This window comes from Nicotiana tomentosiformis, chromosome 7 (assembly GCF_000390325.3).
Source record: "Nicotiana tomentosiformis chromosome 7, ASM39032v3, whole genome shotgun sequence".
NCBI lineage: Eukaryota > Viridiplantae > Streptophyta > Magnoliopsida > Solanales > Solanaceae > Nicotiana > Nicotiana tomentosiformis.
In genome coordinates, this window is record NC_090818.1 from 127,738,351 (window position 1) to 127,759,530 (window position 21,180).

The 21,180-nt window shown below is 39.4% G+C and overlaps 1 protein-coding gene and 1 long non-coding RNA gene across 4 annotated transcripts; one reads left to right on the top strand and one right to left on the bottom strand.

Annotated features, from left to right (window-relative positions):
- Positions 1–729: 729 nt before the first annotated feature.
- LOC104097712 (uncharacterized) lies at positions 730–2,842 on the bottom strand. Of its 3 annotated transcripts, none has more exons than XR_004507371.2 (2): positions 2,316–2,842; positions 730–1,077 (listed from the first exon to the last, which is right to left on the bottom strand). It is a non-coding gene; the product is annotated as an uncharacterized lncRNA (long non-coding RNA). The 3 variants fall into 3 exon arrangements; XR_686593.4 differs by having other exon boundaries at positions 730–1,082; XR_686595.4 differs by having other exon boundaries at positions 730–1,082; positions 2,265–2,836.
- Positions 2,843–12,050: 9,208 nt separating this feature from the next.
- Positions 12,051–13,825, top strand: LOC138896357 (uncharacterized). Its single transcript, XM_070181161.1, has 3 exons — positions 12,051–12,284; positions 12,332–13,044; positions 13,192–13,825. The coding sequence occupies exons 1-3, from the start codon at positions 12,051–12,053 to the stop codon at positions 13,823–13,825; spliced, it is 1,581 nt and encodes a 526-aa protein (XP_070037262.1).
- Positions 13,826–21,180: the final 7,355 nt, after the last annotated feature.

Below are 21,180 nucleotides of genomic sequence, written 5' to 3' on the forward strand. Positions count from 1 at the left end.
ATGGAATTATCTTGAAACGAATCACATGTGTGTGAATCCATTTTATTTAGTGCGCTAAAAATCATGTCACGTATACATGTACACAATTAATAACACGTTATTTATTTGTTAAGATTGTTTGGCCAAAGTCGGACAAATGCGTACCTTGATATATTTTGGGAATCATAATTATGTCACGCGAACGTGTACACAATCACGATAATACATTAGAACGCGCCTAAAGCATCCTACGAATATTCATATGTTAATTAATTTCCTAAAGAAACTTGTTTGAGATTAGTGTGGGGTATGATTATGAAAAGCATTGTGGGCTTAAGGGGGTAGTTTTTATTGCTTAACCTTAACAAAAGACTAGTGTGTGGATCAATACCTTAATTCTATGGGGTGATAAAGGACAATCACCCACTGTTAATTCAAGTTTATACTCTCGAAGTTTGGTTGATTGAAGGACAAGGGTGTTGGAGTTAATAATACCACTTAGGCTTTATGATTTAGGCGCAATTTGGCCTGATCAAAGTTTAGGCGGAACTCCTATGGGTTTGGGCCTGGAGGCCACCGAAATAGGCCAACTAAAAGTTACGCTCACAGCAAATCTTATACATAGTCGTTTTCTCATAATTGGGTTCCAAGTGAAGCCCAAACGTCAAGGAAAGGAGTAATTCAGCATATGCTCATTTGTGTGAGCTTCATCAGATCTAACATCACTTACACAATCATAGGAAGGAATAATTCAATTACAAGAATTTCAACCAATTAGAGAAAAATAATATAAGTAACAATTGTAACCCCTGATTAATTACAAAAAAAACTAATGAACTAAGTTATTACAAACTCTCTAATTCAATCCTTAGACTCATGAAAAATGGCTTCACAAATTCTAAACTAAATGAATTAAAACAGTATACAAATGATCTTTTCTCTGTTCCTTCTTCAGATTTCTATATGCAAATGCGCAATAATCAGAATAGGGAGACATAGATGGACGTTCCTTTCAGCTTCATCTTTAACCAGAAAATCTCTAACTCCAATTCTGTTTCTAGCTAGACGAACAAACTGCGTCTCAACATGTTGTATATTCTATACTACATCAGAAATTTTATCATGAGAAAACAACAGATACAGTTAGGTACAGATCTAATGATGTCATGAGATGTTTAAACATGGCGATATGTTGATTATCAACATGCTTAAATGCAACAGAACATTATCAGTAGCAACTAGTCTAGTTGGTGAGTAATTCTAACTTAGATATTCAGCTCAAATAAACAAACATAATCAGATACTCATCAAGAAGCAAAGATGAACAGATCTCACATTCAAATATTAGGAACATATAGAAGTAGGCATAGTCATGGAATCAACACATCAACTCTTCATTTCTACATTCACAAGAGTTACAGGAGGAACTTTACATACCTACTAGCAGGAAACAATCAGCAAATGGCCAAATAAAGGCAAGGAGAAATGAGAGGAAGCCCAGCTAGTAAATCCAGCAAACAATAGCAAACAGACAACACTTCTACCACCTTGAAACTCCCAGAGAATGTAAAGTAAATGAACTGAGATTTGGATCAGCTTCTGATTCCTTTTTTTTTTTTCAGCTTTTGGTTTTTGAAATTTTTGGAAGTTCAGATCTGGATTTTTGATTTTCCAGCTGCTACTAAGGTGTTTTTAGCGTGTATGAGAGTGAGAAAATGAATTGCCAGTGAATGTGTGAGAATAATCAGTGAATGCGTGAGTAATCATGAGGGAATGTACTGCTCTTATAGCAGAATGCCAGTTGCCTTGTTCTGTTATTTCTCTTTCTTTCCGTTCCCTTTTATTTTATGTATTTTAACCCTTAAGTCCCCTTTTTACCTAATTTTTACTGTTTTATTGCTTTTCAACCCTTACTGCCCTATTATAGAATATTACAAGTCAGTTACACCCATGATTACCAAGTTTTCTATTTCCTTTAGCCCCCTCAAGTTCCTGTTAATACCCTTCTTTTAACCTTTTCTTTTACCTCAACAATTACTAACTTCTGAAATCAATTGCCTTCTTTCACTTAGCAGGATCAAACATTTACAAAATAACAACTAACTAAACTGAATTGACAAATGGCTAATATACAAAAACTAGACAGAACTGACTATGGCAATAAAAAAAGCATGAATCAACAATTAATTAAACCTGCTAAACTAGAAACTACGCAATTTAACACAACAATTCAACTAGAACATGAATCCACATCTAAACTTAAATGATTAAAATAAGTCGGATACCAGAAATGAATCACGAGGTTGAACACAGTGAAGGAAAAGAATGAATTACACCTGTTTGAGCTGGATTAAAGCAGCGACACTGACTCCGATGAGCTAAAACTAGACTCTGGCGAGCACACAAAAATTTCGGCGCGCAAGAGGCATTGTTACACAAGAAATGGCCATCGATTTCTCAAACAGGCCAATGTTATGTGTCACAATGCTTGTGGCGAGCCAGATTGGGAGCAGAAATAATAGTTTTGGAAGAGGACTGGACGGTCAATGGGATTTTGATCGATTTTCGGTAGTCTCGACATGAATTGAAACTACAATGAAATGATGGTTAACAACGGGAAAAGATGACTGACATTGATATTAAATCTAAATAAACCAGAATTTAAGGAAGAATCAGAGAGGAGGTAGATTTAGGGTTTATGATTTCCTAGATCTACAAATTGAGAGATTCTGGAGGGTTTTGAGAAGGAGGTGGGGATTGTCTAATGACTATTTAGAGGTTGGCCGCCGCCGTGGGCGATTTCCGGCGACGACAGAAGATGGGGCATGAGAGAGGAGGTGAGAGATGATCTGAGAGGTCATTTAGGGGGTAGGGGGTGTCTCCGACAATTATAAGGGGAAGGGGGCCAGTTCCAAACCGTTGGATTAAGTCCGATGAACGACTGAGATTGAAGGGAATGAAACGAGGTCGTTTGGTTAAAGGGGAAGCCTGGACCGGGCTAAGGGAGTTGGTCTGGGCAAATCTGAACGTAATTGGGCCTCTATTTTTGTGCAGCCCAAATGAGATGCAGGAAAAATAGCACCAATTAACCTTTCCTTATTTTTTACACAATCAAACATTTTAAAGTTAACCAAATATTAATCACACTTTTACACAAACAGCCTACCCAACTATTTTATCTATTTAACAAGTTAAACTAATTAAATGTTTACACTAAAAATGCCAAGAATTTTAGTAATTAGAATGCGATAAATGAAATCAAAAGTATTTTTGGTAGTTTTATATGATTTAAAAATGCTCCTAATAATGCAATTAATCTAAAAATGAAAACAAACAACCAGGAAAAATCTTTAGAAAATCTACAAAAATCCATATAATTGAAAACAATATCTATATTTGAGTCTTTTAGGAGTGATATACACTTAGGGCAAAAATTATGTGCTCACAGCAAGGTGATGACAATTGTTCCTTAGGTCGTTTTTGATTGGCTAGCAAAATTTTACGTGATACGGGTTTGATTGCCTGGACCCATACAGATGGGTGGGCTATATCACATAAAAATCTAGGAATCTGGCGAAATTCTAATTTTATGGCCCAAAAATGCCAAAACATGAGGAACGGTCAAGGCAAGGCGATTACTATTGTTCCTTAGGTCATTTTGTATGGGCCGGCAAATTTTAGGTGATCTTGGTCCGGTCGCCCAGACCCTTGTAGATGGCATGGGCTATAGCACACACAAATCAGCATATCAGGCGGAATTCCATTTTAATGGCCGTAAAACGTAAAATAATGAGGAACGATCATGGCGAGATGATGAATATTATTCGTTAGATCATTTTTTATGGGTCGGGAAAATTTTTGGCGATCTAGGTGCGGTCGCCCTGACCCATGCGGATGGCACACAAAAATCTGGGAATCGGGCGAAATTCTAGTTTTATAGCCCTAAAAAGCCAAAACAAGAGGAACGGTCATGGCGAGGGGATGACTAATTATTCCTTAGGTCATTTTTTATGGTCCGACATAATTTTAGGTGATCCGGATCCGGTCGCCTGGACCCATTAAGATGGCGTGGGCTATACATGAAAATCTAAAAATCGGGTGGAATTCCAATTTTATGGCACCCTAAAATGCCAAAAAATGAGGAACGGTCATGGTGAGGCGATGACTATTGTTCCTAGGGTCGTTTTTTATGGGCCGAACAAATTTTAGGCGATGCGAGTCCGGTCGTCTGGATCCATGCAAATTGTGTGGATTATAGCACTAAAAAATCTGGGAGTCTGGCTTAATTTCAGTTTTATGGGCCTAAAATGCCAAAAAACGAGGAACGGTCATGGAGAGGCAATGACTATTGTTCCTTAGGTCATTTTTTATTGGACTACAAAATCTTAGGCGATCCGAGACGGGTCGCCGGGACCCATGAAGATGGCATGGGCTATAGCACATGAAAATCTGGGAATCATGCGGAATTCCAGTTTTATAGCCCTAAAAAGCCAAAAACGAGAAACGGTCATGGCGAGGGGATAACTATTGATCCTTAAGTCGATTTTGATGGGTCGACAAAATTTTAGGCAATCCGGATCCGTACCAGAACCCATGCAGATGGCGTGGGTTATAGCACATGAAAATATGAGAATTAGGCAAAATTTTAATTGTATGGCCCGAAAATGCCAAAACACGAGTAACGGTCGAGGCGAGGTGATGACTGATGTTCCTTAGTTCATTTTTGATGATCTGGCAAAATTTTAGTCATTCCGGGTCAATAAGCACACAAAAATTTAGGAATCAGGAGAAATTCAAATTTTATGGCCCTAAAACACTAAAAAATGATGAATGGTCATGGAGAGGCAATGACTAGTGTTCGTTAGGTCATTTTTGATGGGCCGGCAAAATTTTAGACGATCCGGGTCTGGTCGCCCATACCCATATATATGGCGTGAGCTATAGCACACAAAAATCTAGAAAATCGGGCAGAATTCTAGTTTTATGGCCCTAAAACGCTAGAAAATAAGGAACAGTCATAGATAGGCGATGACTATTGTTTCTTAGATCATTTTTGATGGACCGACAAAATTTTAGGTGATCCGGGTCCGGTCGCTCGAATTCCAGTTTTATGTCCTTAAAACGCCAAAAAATGAGGAACAATCATGGCGAGGCGATGACTATTTTCCTTATGTCATTTTTGATGGGCCGGTAAAATCTTAGGCGATACGGGTCTGGTCACCCGAACTCATGCAAATGCTGTGGGCTATAGTAAACAAAAATCTAGGAGTCAAGTGGAATTCCAGTTTTATGGCCCTAAAATGCCAAAAATTGTGGAACGGTCATGGCGAGCGAAACTATTGTTCCTTAGGTCGTTTTTGATGGGCATACATAGTTTTAGGCGATATGGGTCCAGTCGCCCGGACCCATGCAGATGTCGTGGGCATAGTAAACGAAAATATGGGAATTGGGTGAAATTCTAGTTTTATGGTCCTAAAACGCCAAAAAACGAGGAACGGTCATGGAGAGGTGATGACTATTGTTACTTAGGTCGGTTTTGATGGGCCGACAAAATTTTAGGCTACACGGGTCCGGTTACCCGGACCCATGCAGGCGACGTGGCTAGTAGCACACGAAAATTAGGATATCGGGAAAAATTCAAGTTTTATGGCCCTAAAACGCAAAACAACGAGTAACGGTCAAGGTGAGGCGATGATTATTGTTCCTTAGGTCCATTTTTGATAGGCCAGCAAAATTTTAGGCGATTCGAGTCCGGTCGCCCGGACCCATGCAGATGGCGTGGGCTATAATACATGAAAATGTTAGAATAAGACGAAATTCCTGTTATATGGCAGGTACATATTGCACACTTTGCAAATTTTGGTGCATTCTTCACCATTTCTATTCGGTTTTGGAGCTTTTGGGAGAGATTTGAAGAGGGAATCAAGGAGGTTTTCATTGAGATAAGTTACTTGAGCCCTAATACTCGTATATATGGTGATTTCCCGTTGTTTAATCGTGTAATTAGTGAAAAATGAGGGGTTAGGGCTTGGAATTTTTGGCGAAGTAATTTAAGGATTTGAAGGACCAAATGATGTCGTATTTTGATGAATTTGGTATGGTTAGACTCGTGAGTGAATGAGCTTTCTAGTTTTGTAAATTTTGTCGGATTTTGAGATGTGGGCCCGGGGGCCGGGTTTGAGCCCAATTTCGGGCTTTGGTCTAATTTTGTAGCTTTTCTTGTGAAATCCATTCCATTAGCGCGTATTGATGGTATTGTACTGATTGTGAATAGATTCAGAGCATTTGGAGGCCGAGTCTAGAGGCAAGAGCATTGCGGGGTAGAGATTTGACCGGTTCGAGGTAAGTAACGATTATAAATCTAGTCCTGAGGGTATGAAACCCCGGATTTCGTATTATTCTACTATTTTGAGGTAACGCACATGCTAGGTGACGGACGTGTGGGCGTGCACCGTTGGGGATTTATGACTAGATCCGTCCCGTAGCAACTGTAAAGTTGCATATTTTGTTGAAACTATATGATACTTATATGTTTTAGAAAGAGTTTCTGTAAATTAGGTTGAATGCCATGTTTGGGCCATGTGCAAGTGTTGTTTCGACCCTTAGGGGTCTTTTCTTACTATCCTCTCATTATTTTCGATTGAAAATCTATACTCAGTCATGGTTATACTTGTTTACAGCATAACTCAGTTTTATGACTCTATTTTGATGTATATAAATGTTTTGGGCCGAATGCCCTATTTTACTGAAATGCCCGAGTGGCTTGAGAGGTTTATGACTGAGTAAGGACGAGGGCCCGATTTGTAAGGATATTTATGGGACCGGGCTTCACGCCGCTGCATGTTATATATTTATGGGATCGGGTTGCACGCCGCAACATGTTTGATATCGGCCGAGGGCCTCAGTGATTTATGCCATGATTTGGTTTGATATAGCACTTGGGTTGAAGGAGCCCCTCCGGAGTTTGTACACACCCCCAGTGAGCGCAGGTACCTACTGAGTGCGAGTGTCGAGTACTAAGTACTGAGTGATTCGGAGGCAAGAGTGATTGTAAGGTATGCCCGAGTGGCAAGAGTGATTATGAGGCATGCCCGAGTGGCACGAGTGACTGTGAGGTTTGCCCGAGGGGCTGTATATGAGTGATGTTTTGCCCGAGGGGCTGTTTATGATTTCATCATTTTTTCTCATCTTTGCATTTTTACTCTGTTTGAAAATTGTTGAAAAATATCTTTAAATGATATTTACTGGAACTGGGTTTAAACAAGATATTTTGATTCAAATCCTGATTTTAAAAGCATGTGGTATTTTACTCAGATTTCCTGATATGAACGTTATATGCTTTATTGCTCATCACTACTATTCAGTCTTTATTTATTATTGGTACTTACTGAGTTGGCGTACTCACGTTACTCCCTGCACCTTGTGTGCAGATTCAGGTGTAGTTGGACACGGTAGCGGTTATTGATTGTTCTGGTTGCAGATTTTCTTGGAGATAGCAAGGTAGCTGTTTGGCGATCGCAGCCCCTGCTCTTCTCCCTCTTATCGTCCTCTAGTTGTATTTAGCTATTTTCCAGGCTCAGTTAACCTTGATATTGTTAGACAGATTGTAGTTGATGCTCATGACTAGTGACACCCCGATATCGGGCTTTTTCTTCCGCACTTTTACTTTGATTGGAACTCCTTTACAAAGGTTTTTATGTTAAATAACATTGAAATTATCTTTGAAATTAAAATATCGATTTATTTTGGAAATGAGTCGGCTTGCCTAGTTTCACGATAGGCGCCATCACGACGGGGGTTAGTTTTGGTCGTGACAGATTGGTATCAGAGCCTAGGTTACATAGGTCTCACGAGTCATGAGCGGGTTTAGTAGAGTCTTGTGGATCGGTACAGAGACGTCTGTACTTATCTTCGAGAGGCTACAGAACCTTTAGGAAACTCCACATTCTTGAATTCTTGTCATGCGAATCTATTGATTCTAGTAACTAAATATCTGTTGTTTCATTCTCTCACAGATGATGAGGACTCGTGCTACCAGTCAGGAGGGCCAGCCACCAGTAGCACCAGCTAGGGCCGCGAGAGGTCGAGGCCGCGGTAGAGGCCGTGGTAGGGGCAGAGGTGCAACCCGTACAACAGTTGGGGCAGTACCTGCAGATCCACCGGTTGTCCCAGATCAGGACCATGTTCCAGTTGTTGATGCACCAGCTTAGGCACCACCTGTGCCTATTGTGATTCCAGGCCTTTAGGAGGCCCTAGCTCAGATTCTGACAGAGTGTACCGGCCTTGCTCAGGCGGTGTCTATTTCGACAGCCGCAGCCACTTCTCAGGCCAAGGGAGGCACTCAGACTCCCGTCGCTCGCACACCCGGGCAAGTTATTCAGGGACTTCAGACACCGGAGGCACGAACAGCCCAGCCGGTTGCAGTTGCTCAGGATTATATGGTTCCTGCTATGCCTGAGGATGATCAGCGTAGGTTGGAGAGGTTTGGGAGACTCCAGCCACCACCTTTCAGTGGCACAGAGAGAGAGGATGCTCAGGACTTTTTGGACAGGTGTTAGAGAATACTCCGTATTGCTGGTATTCTGGATACTTGTGGGGTCTCATTCACTACCTTTCATAAATACAAAATAAGGGAGAGAGAACCAAGACCTTCTTTTAGCTTCTCTTTGACGCTAAGGTACGCACTCTACCCTTTTAGCTACTGGAAATTCGAAGGAGGGACTTGGGTAGAGTGGATATTTTGCAATCGATCAAGTTCTTACAGATCAAGTGGTAGCAACAGTAAGAGATCGAAAATCATCTCTAGTTTCTCTGTAAGGTATCAATGAGCTCCCTCTAATATTTTTATCACTTTCAAGATATATATATATGATGTTGATATTTAAGAGAAAGTATTTAGTATATATAGGTTGTGATATAGACCACAGATAAGAATTAATTTTGAAGAATTTGGGGACCTAGGGATTCTTGTTTGAGGTGAATCTTGTAATGGATCAATCTTGCGTTAAAATATTTGGGGATTTTAGGATGTGAGTATTAACTCACTACCCATATATGGTATACGAAAAAGGTACAAAAATTCCATTATACTATAGGAAATAGAGCAATAATATCCCTCATTAATAGTAGGGTTCTAAAATGCTATTGTCGTGATTGAGTTGGCCCAAAAATGCCACTTGGCACTAACAAACTCAGATTTGACTTAATTAAGCCTTTAAAATCTGATTTAAATTTAAAAAATTTACACCTATCATAATTAAATTCCCCTCTGTTTTCACATATCCCCTCCCCACCCTTTTTTTTTTACCAAACCCCATGTAATTAAGGACCCAAAGTCTCTACTTTTAATCACCCGCTCAAATCTCTTTTCCTTATCCCAATTGTGTATGCTAGGTTCCCGGTTCCCCTAAAACTTATGTGGCTTCTTCAATTTTGATTTAGTGTTAGAGCTTATTTTCTGATCATCTTTCTCAATTTCTTCTCTGAATTATTGCTGGTGCATAGAATTACTGCTTGAGATTGGAACCACAAAAATGGAATAAAACTATTTGCCCAATTAACTTTTCACTCCTTCTTGTACTTGTTTGTTTTTTCAATGTATCTACCAGTTGTTTTGTATTTACATCTATTGATTCTCTTGCTTTAAACAAATTAAGGCCAATTGAAAAGTTACTCTACCACGTACAAGAAAAACAAAAGGAAACTTTTCAGCAAACAAGATAATTTTCATTCAACTAAGAAAATGCCTTTACATTGCATTACATATCAAACATGAACCAACGGTAAGTCCTAAGATAACTAAACAATAGTATACAATTTAGTTCATTTCATCATAAATGCTACCATGAACACACCAAAGCAACCCAACAGCAGAAAAATGATGACCAACTAAAGGAAAATTTTTGTCCTCAACTTTGCTACTCTTCCAACATTAATAATAGCAACGTACAGTCTCATAATCAGCTTCCTTCTTCCTCGAAATATTCCTTCCAATCTGAAGAGTATCATTTACTTTTTAAATTCAGAGAAGAAATGGATAAATTGAGAAAGATGATCGAAAAATAATTGAAACAATAAGATATTTTCTTGTTTAATTAAGATAAGAATTGAGAAAGATGATCGCAAAAAAAAACATTAACACTAAATCAGAATTTAAGAAGCCACAAAAATTTTTAGGGTCACCGGAAACCTAGTCAACACAATTGGGGTAAGGGAAAGAGATTTGAGCGGGTGATTAAAAATAGATACTTTGGGTTCTTAATTACGTAGAATTTTGAAAACAAAGGATGTGGTGGGGAGGGGGATATGCGAAAACAGATGGTAGGGGGATTTAATTATGATATAGGTATAATTTAAATTTAAATCAGATTTTAAAGGCTTAATTAAGTCAAATCTGAGTCCGTTAGTGCCGAGTGACAATGGCATTTTTGAGCCCCACTATTAACGAGGGGTATTACTGCTTTATTTCCCATAGTATAATGGCATTTTTGGACCTTTTTCGTATGATATATTATGTAGATTGAACTCTGTCGAGGTGAGCTTTAGCTAACATAGAGTGACTTCAAGGTATATTGAGTTCCTAGTTACTTGTGTATTATCAAATTTACTTTTGGTTTCGAATTATAGTTGGATGATATTCCGTGTACATTAGGGATAGGCTTTCATGGCGTACCCTTGGTTTGGACAAAGATGAATAAAGAAAATAAAAGTGTCTTGTCTAGTTGTGCGGGAGCGGTATAACAACCTTCTTTGATCTTTGATGTATTACATAACAAAGTAATTTTCGACTGATGGCCATTAAAAGAAAAAAAAGATAAATAAAAAAATATATATGCCTTGTCTAGCTGTGCGGGAGTGGTATGACAGCCATCTTGGATCCTTGACTATATACATTGGCCTAACTATTCGGGGATGGTATGACCATTTTCGTGGATGGCATCCCAATGTATTCCAACACTATGTGTGCCATTGACATTGAGATACTAGATAATGAGGACGATACTAATGAGATATTAGACATATGAAAGAGGTCTAAATGAATAAAACTTAAATACTTATTCTTGCAAATTTATCCTTTATTGTGATTTTGTGTACCTTATCTTCCTTAATTTATTCGAGATATTATTTATCTTTTACCTTGTTATATAGATTATAATTTGTATAACTCTTATACCAATGTTAGTGGCGACTATGACACATATCTGAGTATTTCAATAATCGGGCATCGTTTGTTTAAATAGTGTCAGGTTTAGCAGACGGTCGAGTGCAAGGCGGTCAACGCACATACTAGAGTTCCCGCAGCTTCCTCTCTTTAGGTTAGCCCACCTTCGTACTCGTGGGACCATAATATTTCAGTCGTATATTTTTGTATAATGCGGACAAGCTCCATAACTTTATTATTTTATTCGTAGCGTCATAGAGGCTCCATAGAGGGTTTATATTATCTTAAGGGAATTGGTACTCATATGGCATTGCGGATGACATTTTTACTTATGTCTAGTTTATGTTTTTTGATGAACTTTTATTGTTAATGAAGTTTATCTTATTTCTCTCATATAATATTATAATTACTTAAATTGATTGAGCTACACGATTACGAGTTGGGGGAGTTATTATGCAATAATGGTTCGCTCGATGCAAGTTGGTAGGCACTTGGTTCCAGCCACGTCGCAATCTTCTTTGGGTCGTGACAAACTTAGTATTAGAGCCCAAGGTTTAATGTGTCCTAGGGTGTATATGGAGCCGTGTCTTGTAAATCCTAATTTATGCGTGTGTTGTCGACCACTCGTATATCTTAGAGTCTGTAGACATTATAGAAAGTCACATTCTTTCTTCATTCTAGATTGTGTAACTATAGCTTTACTTTAAGGTGTGTCCTAACACACGTATTGTAATGACATGCAGGCAATATGGTTCGAACCAGCGTGTCCGTGACTCAAAGTGCACCTGCTAATCATGATGGGGTTGTTACCAATAAGGCTTCTAGTGGGGTACCGATAGCTCTAAAGGGGTGAGGTCATCCCCCTAGGAACCCGAGAGCCGAGAGAGTAGGAGAGCATGCACCTCCACCTATGCCAGATGCACCTGCAGTTCCACGCCCTGTGGTTCATGACACTCCGGTCATCCAATTACTCACTACTTTGGTAGCGGCACAAACACATAGGGGTACTGAAGCTCCAGTACATACTTATGATCCGAGTTCACTAATCGATAAATACTTGAAGGTGTTCCCACCAGTTTTCCATGGGACTAGACCCGAGGATTACCCTCTTGATTACTTAGATGAGACCGAAAAGGCTTTGAGGGTGATGAATGCCACTGACGAGGAATCGATTAAGTTGTTTCTTATCAGCTGAAAGGTGTGGCCTACACCGGGTATGAGACATGGGCCAGAGAGCAGGTAGAGAATGCTCCTCTTGCTACATGGAAGAAGTTCTCCAATGGATTCATGGAACAATTCTTTTCTAATGCAGATAAATATGCCCTTGCCACTCAGTTTGAACAGTTAAAGCAATGGTCTATGACTGTCAGAGAGTACAGTCACGAGTTCACTCACTTGTCAAAGTATGTAACCTACATGATTCCAAACAAGGTTGCTCGAGTTCGGAGGTTTGTTGATGGGTTAGGACCTCATATCAAATCACATGCATTTGCCGCTACTATGCACCCATTCTCTTTCTATTCCGTTGTTAGCCACGCTGAGAGGTTGGAACTATCGAACAAGCAAAAGAAGGCAGATTGGAATCTGAACAAGAAGGCTCGTACGATGGGTAGTTATGGTGGTTCTTTTGGTGGGAACAATAGTAGAGGGCTATCAGGGCCAACTCAGTCTGGGGTACCATCTGTTGGCAACGCTCCTTTTGGAAGGCAAGAACAGATTCATAGTCACAGAGGCCATTCAATGCCAGCTCAGAGTATAACTCTCCAGGCACAGTCTTCACAAAGGGCACCTATTTGTAGCAGTTGTGGCAAGGTTTATTGGGGGCAGTGTCGTAGAGAGAATCACAACTGTCATTATTGTGGCATCATAGGTCATGTTCAGAGAGATTGTCGTGAGTTGCAGAGGTAAATGGGTAGTCCTCCAATACAGTAGGGCAGATCTACAGCTACTACGGTTGCACATCCCCCAATTTGAGGGGAAAATACCCAGACAGGATGAGTTGCATGCAGTAGTGTTGCTTCTACTTCAGGGGGGAAACCCCGACTTTACAGACTAGTTCCTAGAGCCGATACAGAGGCGAGTAATGTCGTCGTGAAAAGTATACTTACTATTTGCGCACTTGATACTTATGTTCTTATTGATCCCGGATCGACATTTTCCTATGTCACTCTGTACTTTGCTTTGGACTTTGAGATAGAACCAGAACAATTACTTGAGCCCTTTTTCGTTTCTACTCCTATTGGGGATTCTGTTATTGCTTCCCGTGTCTATAAGGGTTGTAGGATTGTAGTCCAAGTTCGAGAGACTACGACGGATCTTATCGAGCTAGAGATGATTGAGTTTGATGCTATCATGGGAATGGATTGGTTATCTAAGTGCTATGCTAGCCTTGATTGTCGTGCCAAGGTAGTCAAGTTTGAATTTCTAAATGAACCAACTCATATATGGAAGGGGAATATTCTCGAGCCTCGAGGTAGGTTTATTTCCTACCTTAAGGCGAAGAAAATGATCACGGAGGGGTGCTTCTATCATTTGGTAGCGGTTACAGACACGAATAACGAGGTACCCACTCTTGAATCAGTACCTATAGTTAATGAGTATCTGGAGGTCTTCACGAAAAAGCTTCCTGGCATACCACCGGATCGAGTTATTGATTTTGGAATAGATGTGTTGCAAAACGTTTAGCCTATATCTATTCCACCTTATCGTATGGCGCCAACGGAGTTGCAGGAGTTGAAGGAACAATTAAAGGATCTACTTGAAAATGGTTTTATCCAAACAAGTACTTCACCATGGGGTGCACCAATACTTTTTGTAAGGAAGAAAGATGGTTCTCTCAGAATGTGTATTGATTATCGACAATTAAATAAAGTGACGATTAAGAACAAGTATCCATTGTCATGGATAAGTTATTTATTTGACCAGTTACAGGGTGCTCAATACTTTTCGAGAATTGATTTATGGTCGGGTTATTATCAGTTGAAGATTAAAGAGAAGGACATTCCTAAAACAGCCTTTAGGACTCGCTATGGACACTTTGAGTTCTTAGTTATGTCCTTTGGGTTGACGAATGCTCCTACAACCTTTATGGATTTGATGAATCGGGTTTTCAAGACTTTCCTTGACACGTTCGTGATTGTATTTATCGATGATATCTTGGTGTATTAACGAAGTCAGGAAGAGCATGTCGATCACTTGAGGGCAGCTTTGCAGACACTTAAGGACAATAAGTTATATGCCAAATTTTCTAAGTGTGAGGTTTGGTTACAGTCGGTTGCATTCTTAGGGCATGTGGTCTCAAGTGAGGGTATTAATGTTGATCCCGCAAAGATTGAAGCTGTTAAGAGTTGGTCGAGGCCAAAGAAACCGACTGCAATCCAAAGTTTTTGGGTTTGGCCGGTTACTATTGAAGATTCGTTGAGGGGTTCTCTGCTCTTGCATCACCGCTGACTAATTTAACTCAGAACACATTCAAGTTTCAATGGTTCGATGCTTGTGAGAAAAATTTCCAAGAGTTGAAGGCTAGATTGACCACGACACCAATATTGACCTTGCCGACGAATTCAAGTGATTTTACAGTGTATTGTGATGCCTCTAGAGTAGGTTTGGGTTGCGTCTTAATGCATAAGGGTAAACTCATTGCCTATTCTTCTAGACATTTGAAGATCTACGAAAGGAATTATCCGATCCATGACTTAGAGCTTGCAGCGGTCGTATTTGCATTGAAGATTTGGCGGCACTACCTATATGGTAAGCATTACAAAGTGTATACTGATCATAAAAGTTTGCAATATATTTTCAAGCAAAGGGAATTAAATTTGAGGCAAAGAAAATGGTTGGAATTGTTGAAATATTATGATTTGAGCATTCTTTACCACCCGGGGAAAGCAAATGTGGTGGCTGACGCGCTAAGCTAGAAATCAGTAAGTAATTTGTCTTACTTACCGATAGCTAAAGATATTCGAGAAGTGGAAAACCAAGGAATTAGACTTGATGAATCAGATGATGGCGACCTTGTCGCTTACGCTATAGCACATTCCTCTCTTATTGAGCATGTCAAGGCTAAGCAGTTCGAAGATCCAAACATGGTGAACATCCGGAATGGTGTGCAATCCAAGAATATTCTTGCTTTTGCTCTTGACGATGATGGAGTATTGAAAATGAATGGTCGCCTATTTGTGCCAAATGTTGATGGGCTTCGCAATGAGAATATGGCAGAGGCACATAATTCGAGGTATTTCATGCATCCGAGTTCCACCAAAATGTACAAAGACCTGCGGGATATTATTGGTGGAATAATATGAAGGAAAGTATTTCTAACTTTGTGTCTAGATGCTTAAATTGTCAACAGGTGAAAGTTGAGCATCAGTGACCCGGTGAATTGGCTTAGAACATTGAGATTCCACTTTGGAAGTGGGAGATGATAAATATGGACTTCGTATTTAGTTTACCTCGCACCCGTCTGAAGCATGACTCTATTTGGGTAATTGTAGATCGACTTACGAAGTCGGCACATTTTTTACCTGTGAAGACGACTGATACAGCGCCACAATATGATAAGTTGTACTTGAAGGAAATTGTCAGACTTCATGGTATTCCAGTATCCATCATATCTGATAGAGGGACACAGTTCACTACTCATTTTTGGCAATCCTTTCAAGAAGGTTTGGGTACACGTGTCAACTTGAGTACTGCCTTTCATCCAACGACTGATGGACAAGCCGAGCGGATGATTCAAACACTCGATGTGATGACCTAAAATATCATCTTTAAATTTAATAAATAATTCTATATTCTAAGACCTCGAAAAGCACCATGTATAATTTCTTGACTTACGTGCACAGTCCGTACAATTTTCCGAAAAGTTTTTATGTGAAAAATGCATTAAAATGTGAAATAGAGCTTTAAAACTCAACTGAGTTGACTTTGGTCAACATTTTAAGCAAACGGACTCGGATCAGTATTTTGACAATTTTGGTAGGTCCGTATCGTGATTTAGGACTTGGGCGTATGGCCGGAATCGAATTCCGAGGTCCCTAGCCCGAGATATGGAATTTTAATGAAAACTTAAAATCTTGAAAGCTTAATAATTTTTACGAAATTACTGAAGTTGGATTTATTGACCTCAGGTCCGTATTTTGATTTTGGAGCCCGGTATAGGTCCACTATAATCTTTATGACTTGTCTGCCGAATTTGATGAGAATCGGAGTTGATTTGACGTGATTTGGACATCCGGTTGTAAAAATATAAGATTTAAAGTTTTCTTGAAAATTTCCTTTGAATTGGTGTCTGATTCATAGTTCTAGGTGTTATTTTTGTGATTTGATCATGCGAGCAAGTTCGTATGATGTTTTAAGACTTATGTGCATGTTTGGTTTGGAGCCCCGAGGGCTCGGGTGAGTTTTGGATAGGATACGTGATGATTTTGAACTTAGAAAATCTGGTTTTTCTGCAACTTCGGGCTTCTGGTATTTCCTTCATCGTGTTCGCGAATGTACTCTCGCGAACGCGAAGAGCAAAATGGGCTGGCTGAATTTTCCTTCTTCGCGAATACGAAGCTATGGGGACTTTACCTTTCGCGAACGCGACCAGCTCAACGCGAACGTGGAGCTTTAGAGGCCTGAGGGAGGGGTCAGTTGTCCTTCTATGCGAACACGAGCACTGGCACGCGAAGGCCAGGGGGAAAAAGCCTTCGCGAACGCGAAGGAGGACTCGTGAATGCGAAAGCTACGGGCTGCTATTAATCACGAACCAAAATGGGCCTTTTCCCATTTTTCACAAACCCTCAATTATAACTCGGCTTAGGGGCGATTTCTAAGGAGTTTTTCACGATTTGGAACTTGGTAAGTATTCTTTATCATATAGTAATTGTATTTCATAAATCTAAGTCTATATTCATCATTTATTTCGGATTTAGACGGAAGAAATTAGAAATTTTGTAAAACTTTCCAAAAACGAAAAATTTAGATTTGAAGGTCCATTTGATATGGGAATTGGATAATTATTGTATGGTTGGACTTGTCTCGGAATGGGTGTTCGAATTTCCTAAGGTTTTTTGAGATTTGAGACATGGGTCCCACTGTCAAATATTTAAATGAATTTCGGATTTTTATCCGAAAAATTTATAAATTCATATGAGAATTAATTCCTATAATTCGTATTGAGTATATTGAATTGTTTGTGAATAGATTTGAAGCTTTCAGAGACAAATTTAAAAGTAAAAGTTGTGGTTGAGTAATTGATTGAAATTTACAAAGCGAGGTAAGTGTCGTGGTTAACCTTGACTTGAGGGAATAGAGACCTTAAATTATTTGTTATGTGAAATGCATGTGAACGACGTATAGGCGAGGTGACGAGTGTCTATACGTCATCAAATTAATTGTTTGCGTATTTACTTGAAAAATCATAAATTATTTTAAATTATGAATTAATTATTATAATATTTGTTTCTCTCATATTCTTTGTCAAATATTAATTCGTGAATTTCTGCATTAATTGTTACATGCTATTTGAATTATGTGCCTTAATTGTTATTTGACATTTAGCATATTAAATATTAAGCTGTATATTTCTCTCTGATTTCTATAATAATTTGCTATTTGCCTTAGTTTGTTCGTAATTAAATCATAATTAGTGTATGCTTGTTGTCTTATAATTTTATATTAATTATTGCATTGATTGGGGAAATTCCTCTATAAGAATTGGTAAATAAATATGTTGGAGGAGCGGGTTGCACGCCGCAACAGACTTATTAAAAGTCCATATTGGAGGATCCGGTTGCACGCCGCAACAGGCTTATTAAAAGTCCATATTGGAGGATCGGGTTGCACGCCGCAACAGACTTATTAAAAGTCCATATTGGAGGATCGGATTGCATGCCGCAACAGACTTATTTAAAAGTCGACATATATATATATATATATATATATATATATATATATATATATATATATATATATATATATATAGGGAGATCGGGTTGCACGCCGCAATAGAACTGAATGTGAATATATTGTGAGAGCGGATTGCACGCTGCATCAGAATTGAACGTGAATATATTGTGAGAGCGGGTTACACGCTGCAACAGAATTGATAGAAATGATAATTGGTTATGACTGCTGAGTTGCCTTCAATTATTATAAACGAGTTACCTGATTTATTTCTACTATTGTTGTTGTTACTAATATTGCGTACAGGTAATGTAAGTGACCCGCCTTAGCCTCGTCACTACTTCGTCGAGGTTAGGCTCAGTACTTACCAGTACATGTGGTCGGTTGTACTGATACTACACTTTGCACTCCTTGTGCAGATTTTGGAGTTGGTCCCTGCGGCGTGCCATAGACTTGCTTGGATTACAGCTACCAGAGAAGACTTGAGGTATAACTGCATGGCGTCCGCAGTTCTGAAATCCCCGTCTACTTTACTTTAGCTGTGTGTTTGTTTCCAGACAGCTTTATTTTATTCAGACCTTTATTTATATTTATTCTAGAAGCTCGTGCACTTGTGACACCAATTCTGGGATGGTATTTAGACACCGTTATTTTTATGAATTATTCACTATATTTCAAACTTTGCTTCCGCATTTGTTTCTTGATTATTAATAATTTAAATATTGTTTAAAAATTGATTAATATTATTCTAACGTTGGCTTGCCTAGCAAGTGAAATGTTAGGCGCCATCACGGTCCGAAGGTGGGAATTTCGGGTCATGACAGTTGGTATCAAAGCACTAGGTTACATAGGTCTCACGAGTCACGAGCAAGCTTAGTAGAGTCTGAAGGATCGGTACGGAGACGTCTGTACTTATATCTCAGAGGCTATGAAGTTTAGGAACAATATCACATATTTCATTCCTTATCGTGCGGCATTGATTTTGCTTGAAACCTATATCTCACATTCCTATCTATTTACTCGTGTATGGCATTGCGTACTCGGTATCGGTTATGCGTCGACGGTTCGTGATGTCACAGATGAACTACGAGGGAGCCAGAGATGCTCAAATATTGCCTCAACGTGTGATTCCGATTGAAGATGCGGACATATAAAGAGATCACCCAGTGAATAATGTCGGGGGGTGCAATTTACCTTGGCATCTAGTTGATTTATACGAGTTGTGAAGGTTCATATTGTGGACCATCGGACGTGGTGAACTATGACTTCACGTCGAGTGAGTGAGTCCACTATCAATGAACGGATTGCGAGTCATGTGTTATATCAGTTTTGGCCTGAAATGTATATATATGGTACTGAAAGGTTCTCCCAAAATTTACATGTGTTTAAGGCCTGAGATCTTATAGAGATTAAGGTTGGAACTTGCGGTATGTCCACCTCCGTAATAATCTTATACTTCAGTACCAAAGGAGTTAGAGAAACAACATTAAATTTTACAGAAGATCTACTCAATGTGGACGTCACGGTTGCGGATTTTGGGGTGCTTCGGAGGAAGTACAGTGGTTGACGAGATTCTGGACTAAGAATTATCTGTATGGAGCTCTACTTTTGTGATCATGGTATATAAATAGGGGTAAAGTTTACCCCAAAGAAGAATCGAAGAGTATGTTAAGAAATGGGTCAGCTCAACAGTGTTGAGTCACCATAAGAAAAGAAGAAATTGGCCTTGGGAGAGATAATTCTCCACAGGTGTCTGTGGCAAGCCTATGAAGAGGGCGGACCAGCCAATACAACACCGCCCACTTGGCTCGGTTCTCAGAAATACTTTGGAAAGAGTTTGTTTCCCGGACTCTCCATAATGCATAGCACATAAGGTTTGAACGATTACGTCAGGTCACCATGACGGTGTCATAATATGCCATCAGGTTCAATAAGTTAGCCCGTCATATTCCTACTTTGCTTCCTATAGCCAGAGAGCGAGTCCACAAACTCATTAAAGGACTCAATTATGATCATAAAATTTTGTATGCCTCGGGAGCTACATGTTAATACTTCATTTCCGCTAGTGGTAGAAATTGCCAAGATATTAGAACGTGTTCGGGAAGGAAACTAAGGAGACCAAGACGTCTCGAGGTTCTGGGGGATTTGGTGGATTCTACTCTGCAAGTATAAATCATTATGGAGGAGGCTCGAGTAGTCGGCCAGCCTAGTTCGCACATCGGATTAATCGAGGTGCTCCAGTAAGTTCTTTTAATACACCACTGACATAAGTGTCCTACAATGGTTATTCTAGTTATCTGGCACAGACTCAGTATGAGCAGCCAAAACTATAAATGGGTTGTTATGAATGCGGTGATACTAGGCACATAATGAGAAAATTGTCCCAAACCTGGGAGAGGCATATTTCATCAAAGCACTCAGGCTACATGCCCAATTTTAGTTACTACACCACCCACACGACCAGTTAAGGGTGGAGGACAGGCGGGTAGAAGGCGTCTTAGAGGTGGAAACCCAGCCATTGTTATAATTGTTTTGTGGTATGGTGGAGGTCGTTACATCAGATGTTGTCGTTATAGGTACGACCTTGATTTAAAATAAAGGAATAATTTCCTTAACTTGATTCCGTTTTGAGTATCAAGACGAGTCCTCCTATTGTGCTCCACTTATGAGTGAGCTTCATAGTTCTATAATCTACTTATGTGTTTACTTCTATTGGGAGGTTTTATGGAGATGACTATACCTATCATTCCATGATGGACTCTAATAAGATCTGTGAGGCTAAAGGTGCCTTTCTAGTACTTATTTCGGTATGTTCTCATGTATTTCTGGATAATTAATTACAAATTATGAATTATATGCCCTACCGGAGTGGGGTTCATATTACTTGTGATTCAGAACTGAGGCTGAGGTCCTCGTATTTTAAAATAAATTGATATGTTTAAACCGGGCTATGAGCTGCGGTGGAAGTTATATAAGGACGAGATCCTTGTGATAAAAATTCTTGTGTTCAAATTCTCCCTTGTGAAAATTAAATTTGTACCATAGTACTAATAGGGAGACACGCCTGCTAGGCTTATTTGAGAAATTTTTGTATGAAATTCTCTGTGCATACTTGCCAAATTTGTGTTGTAATATTGAGTTGTAACCTA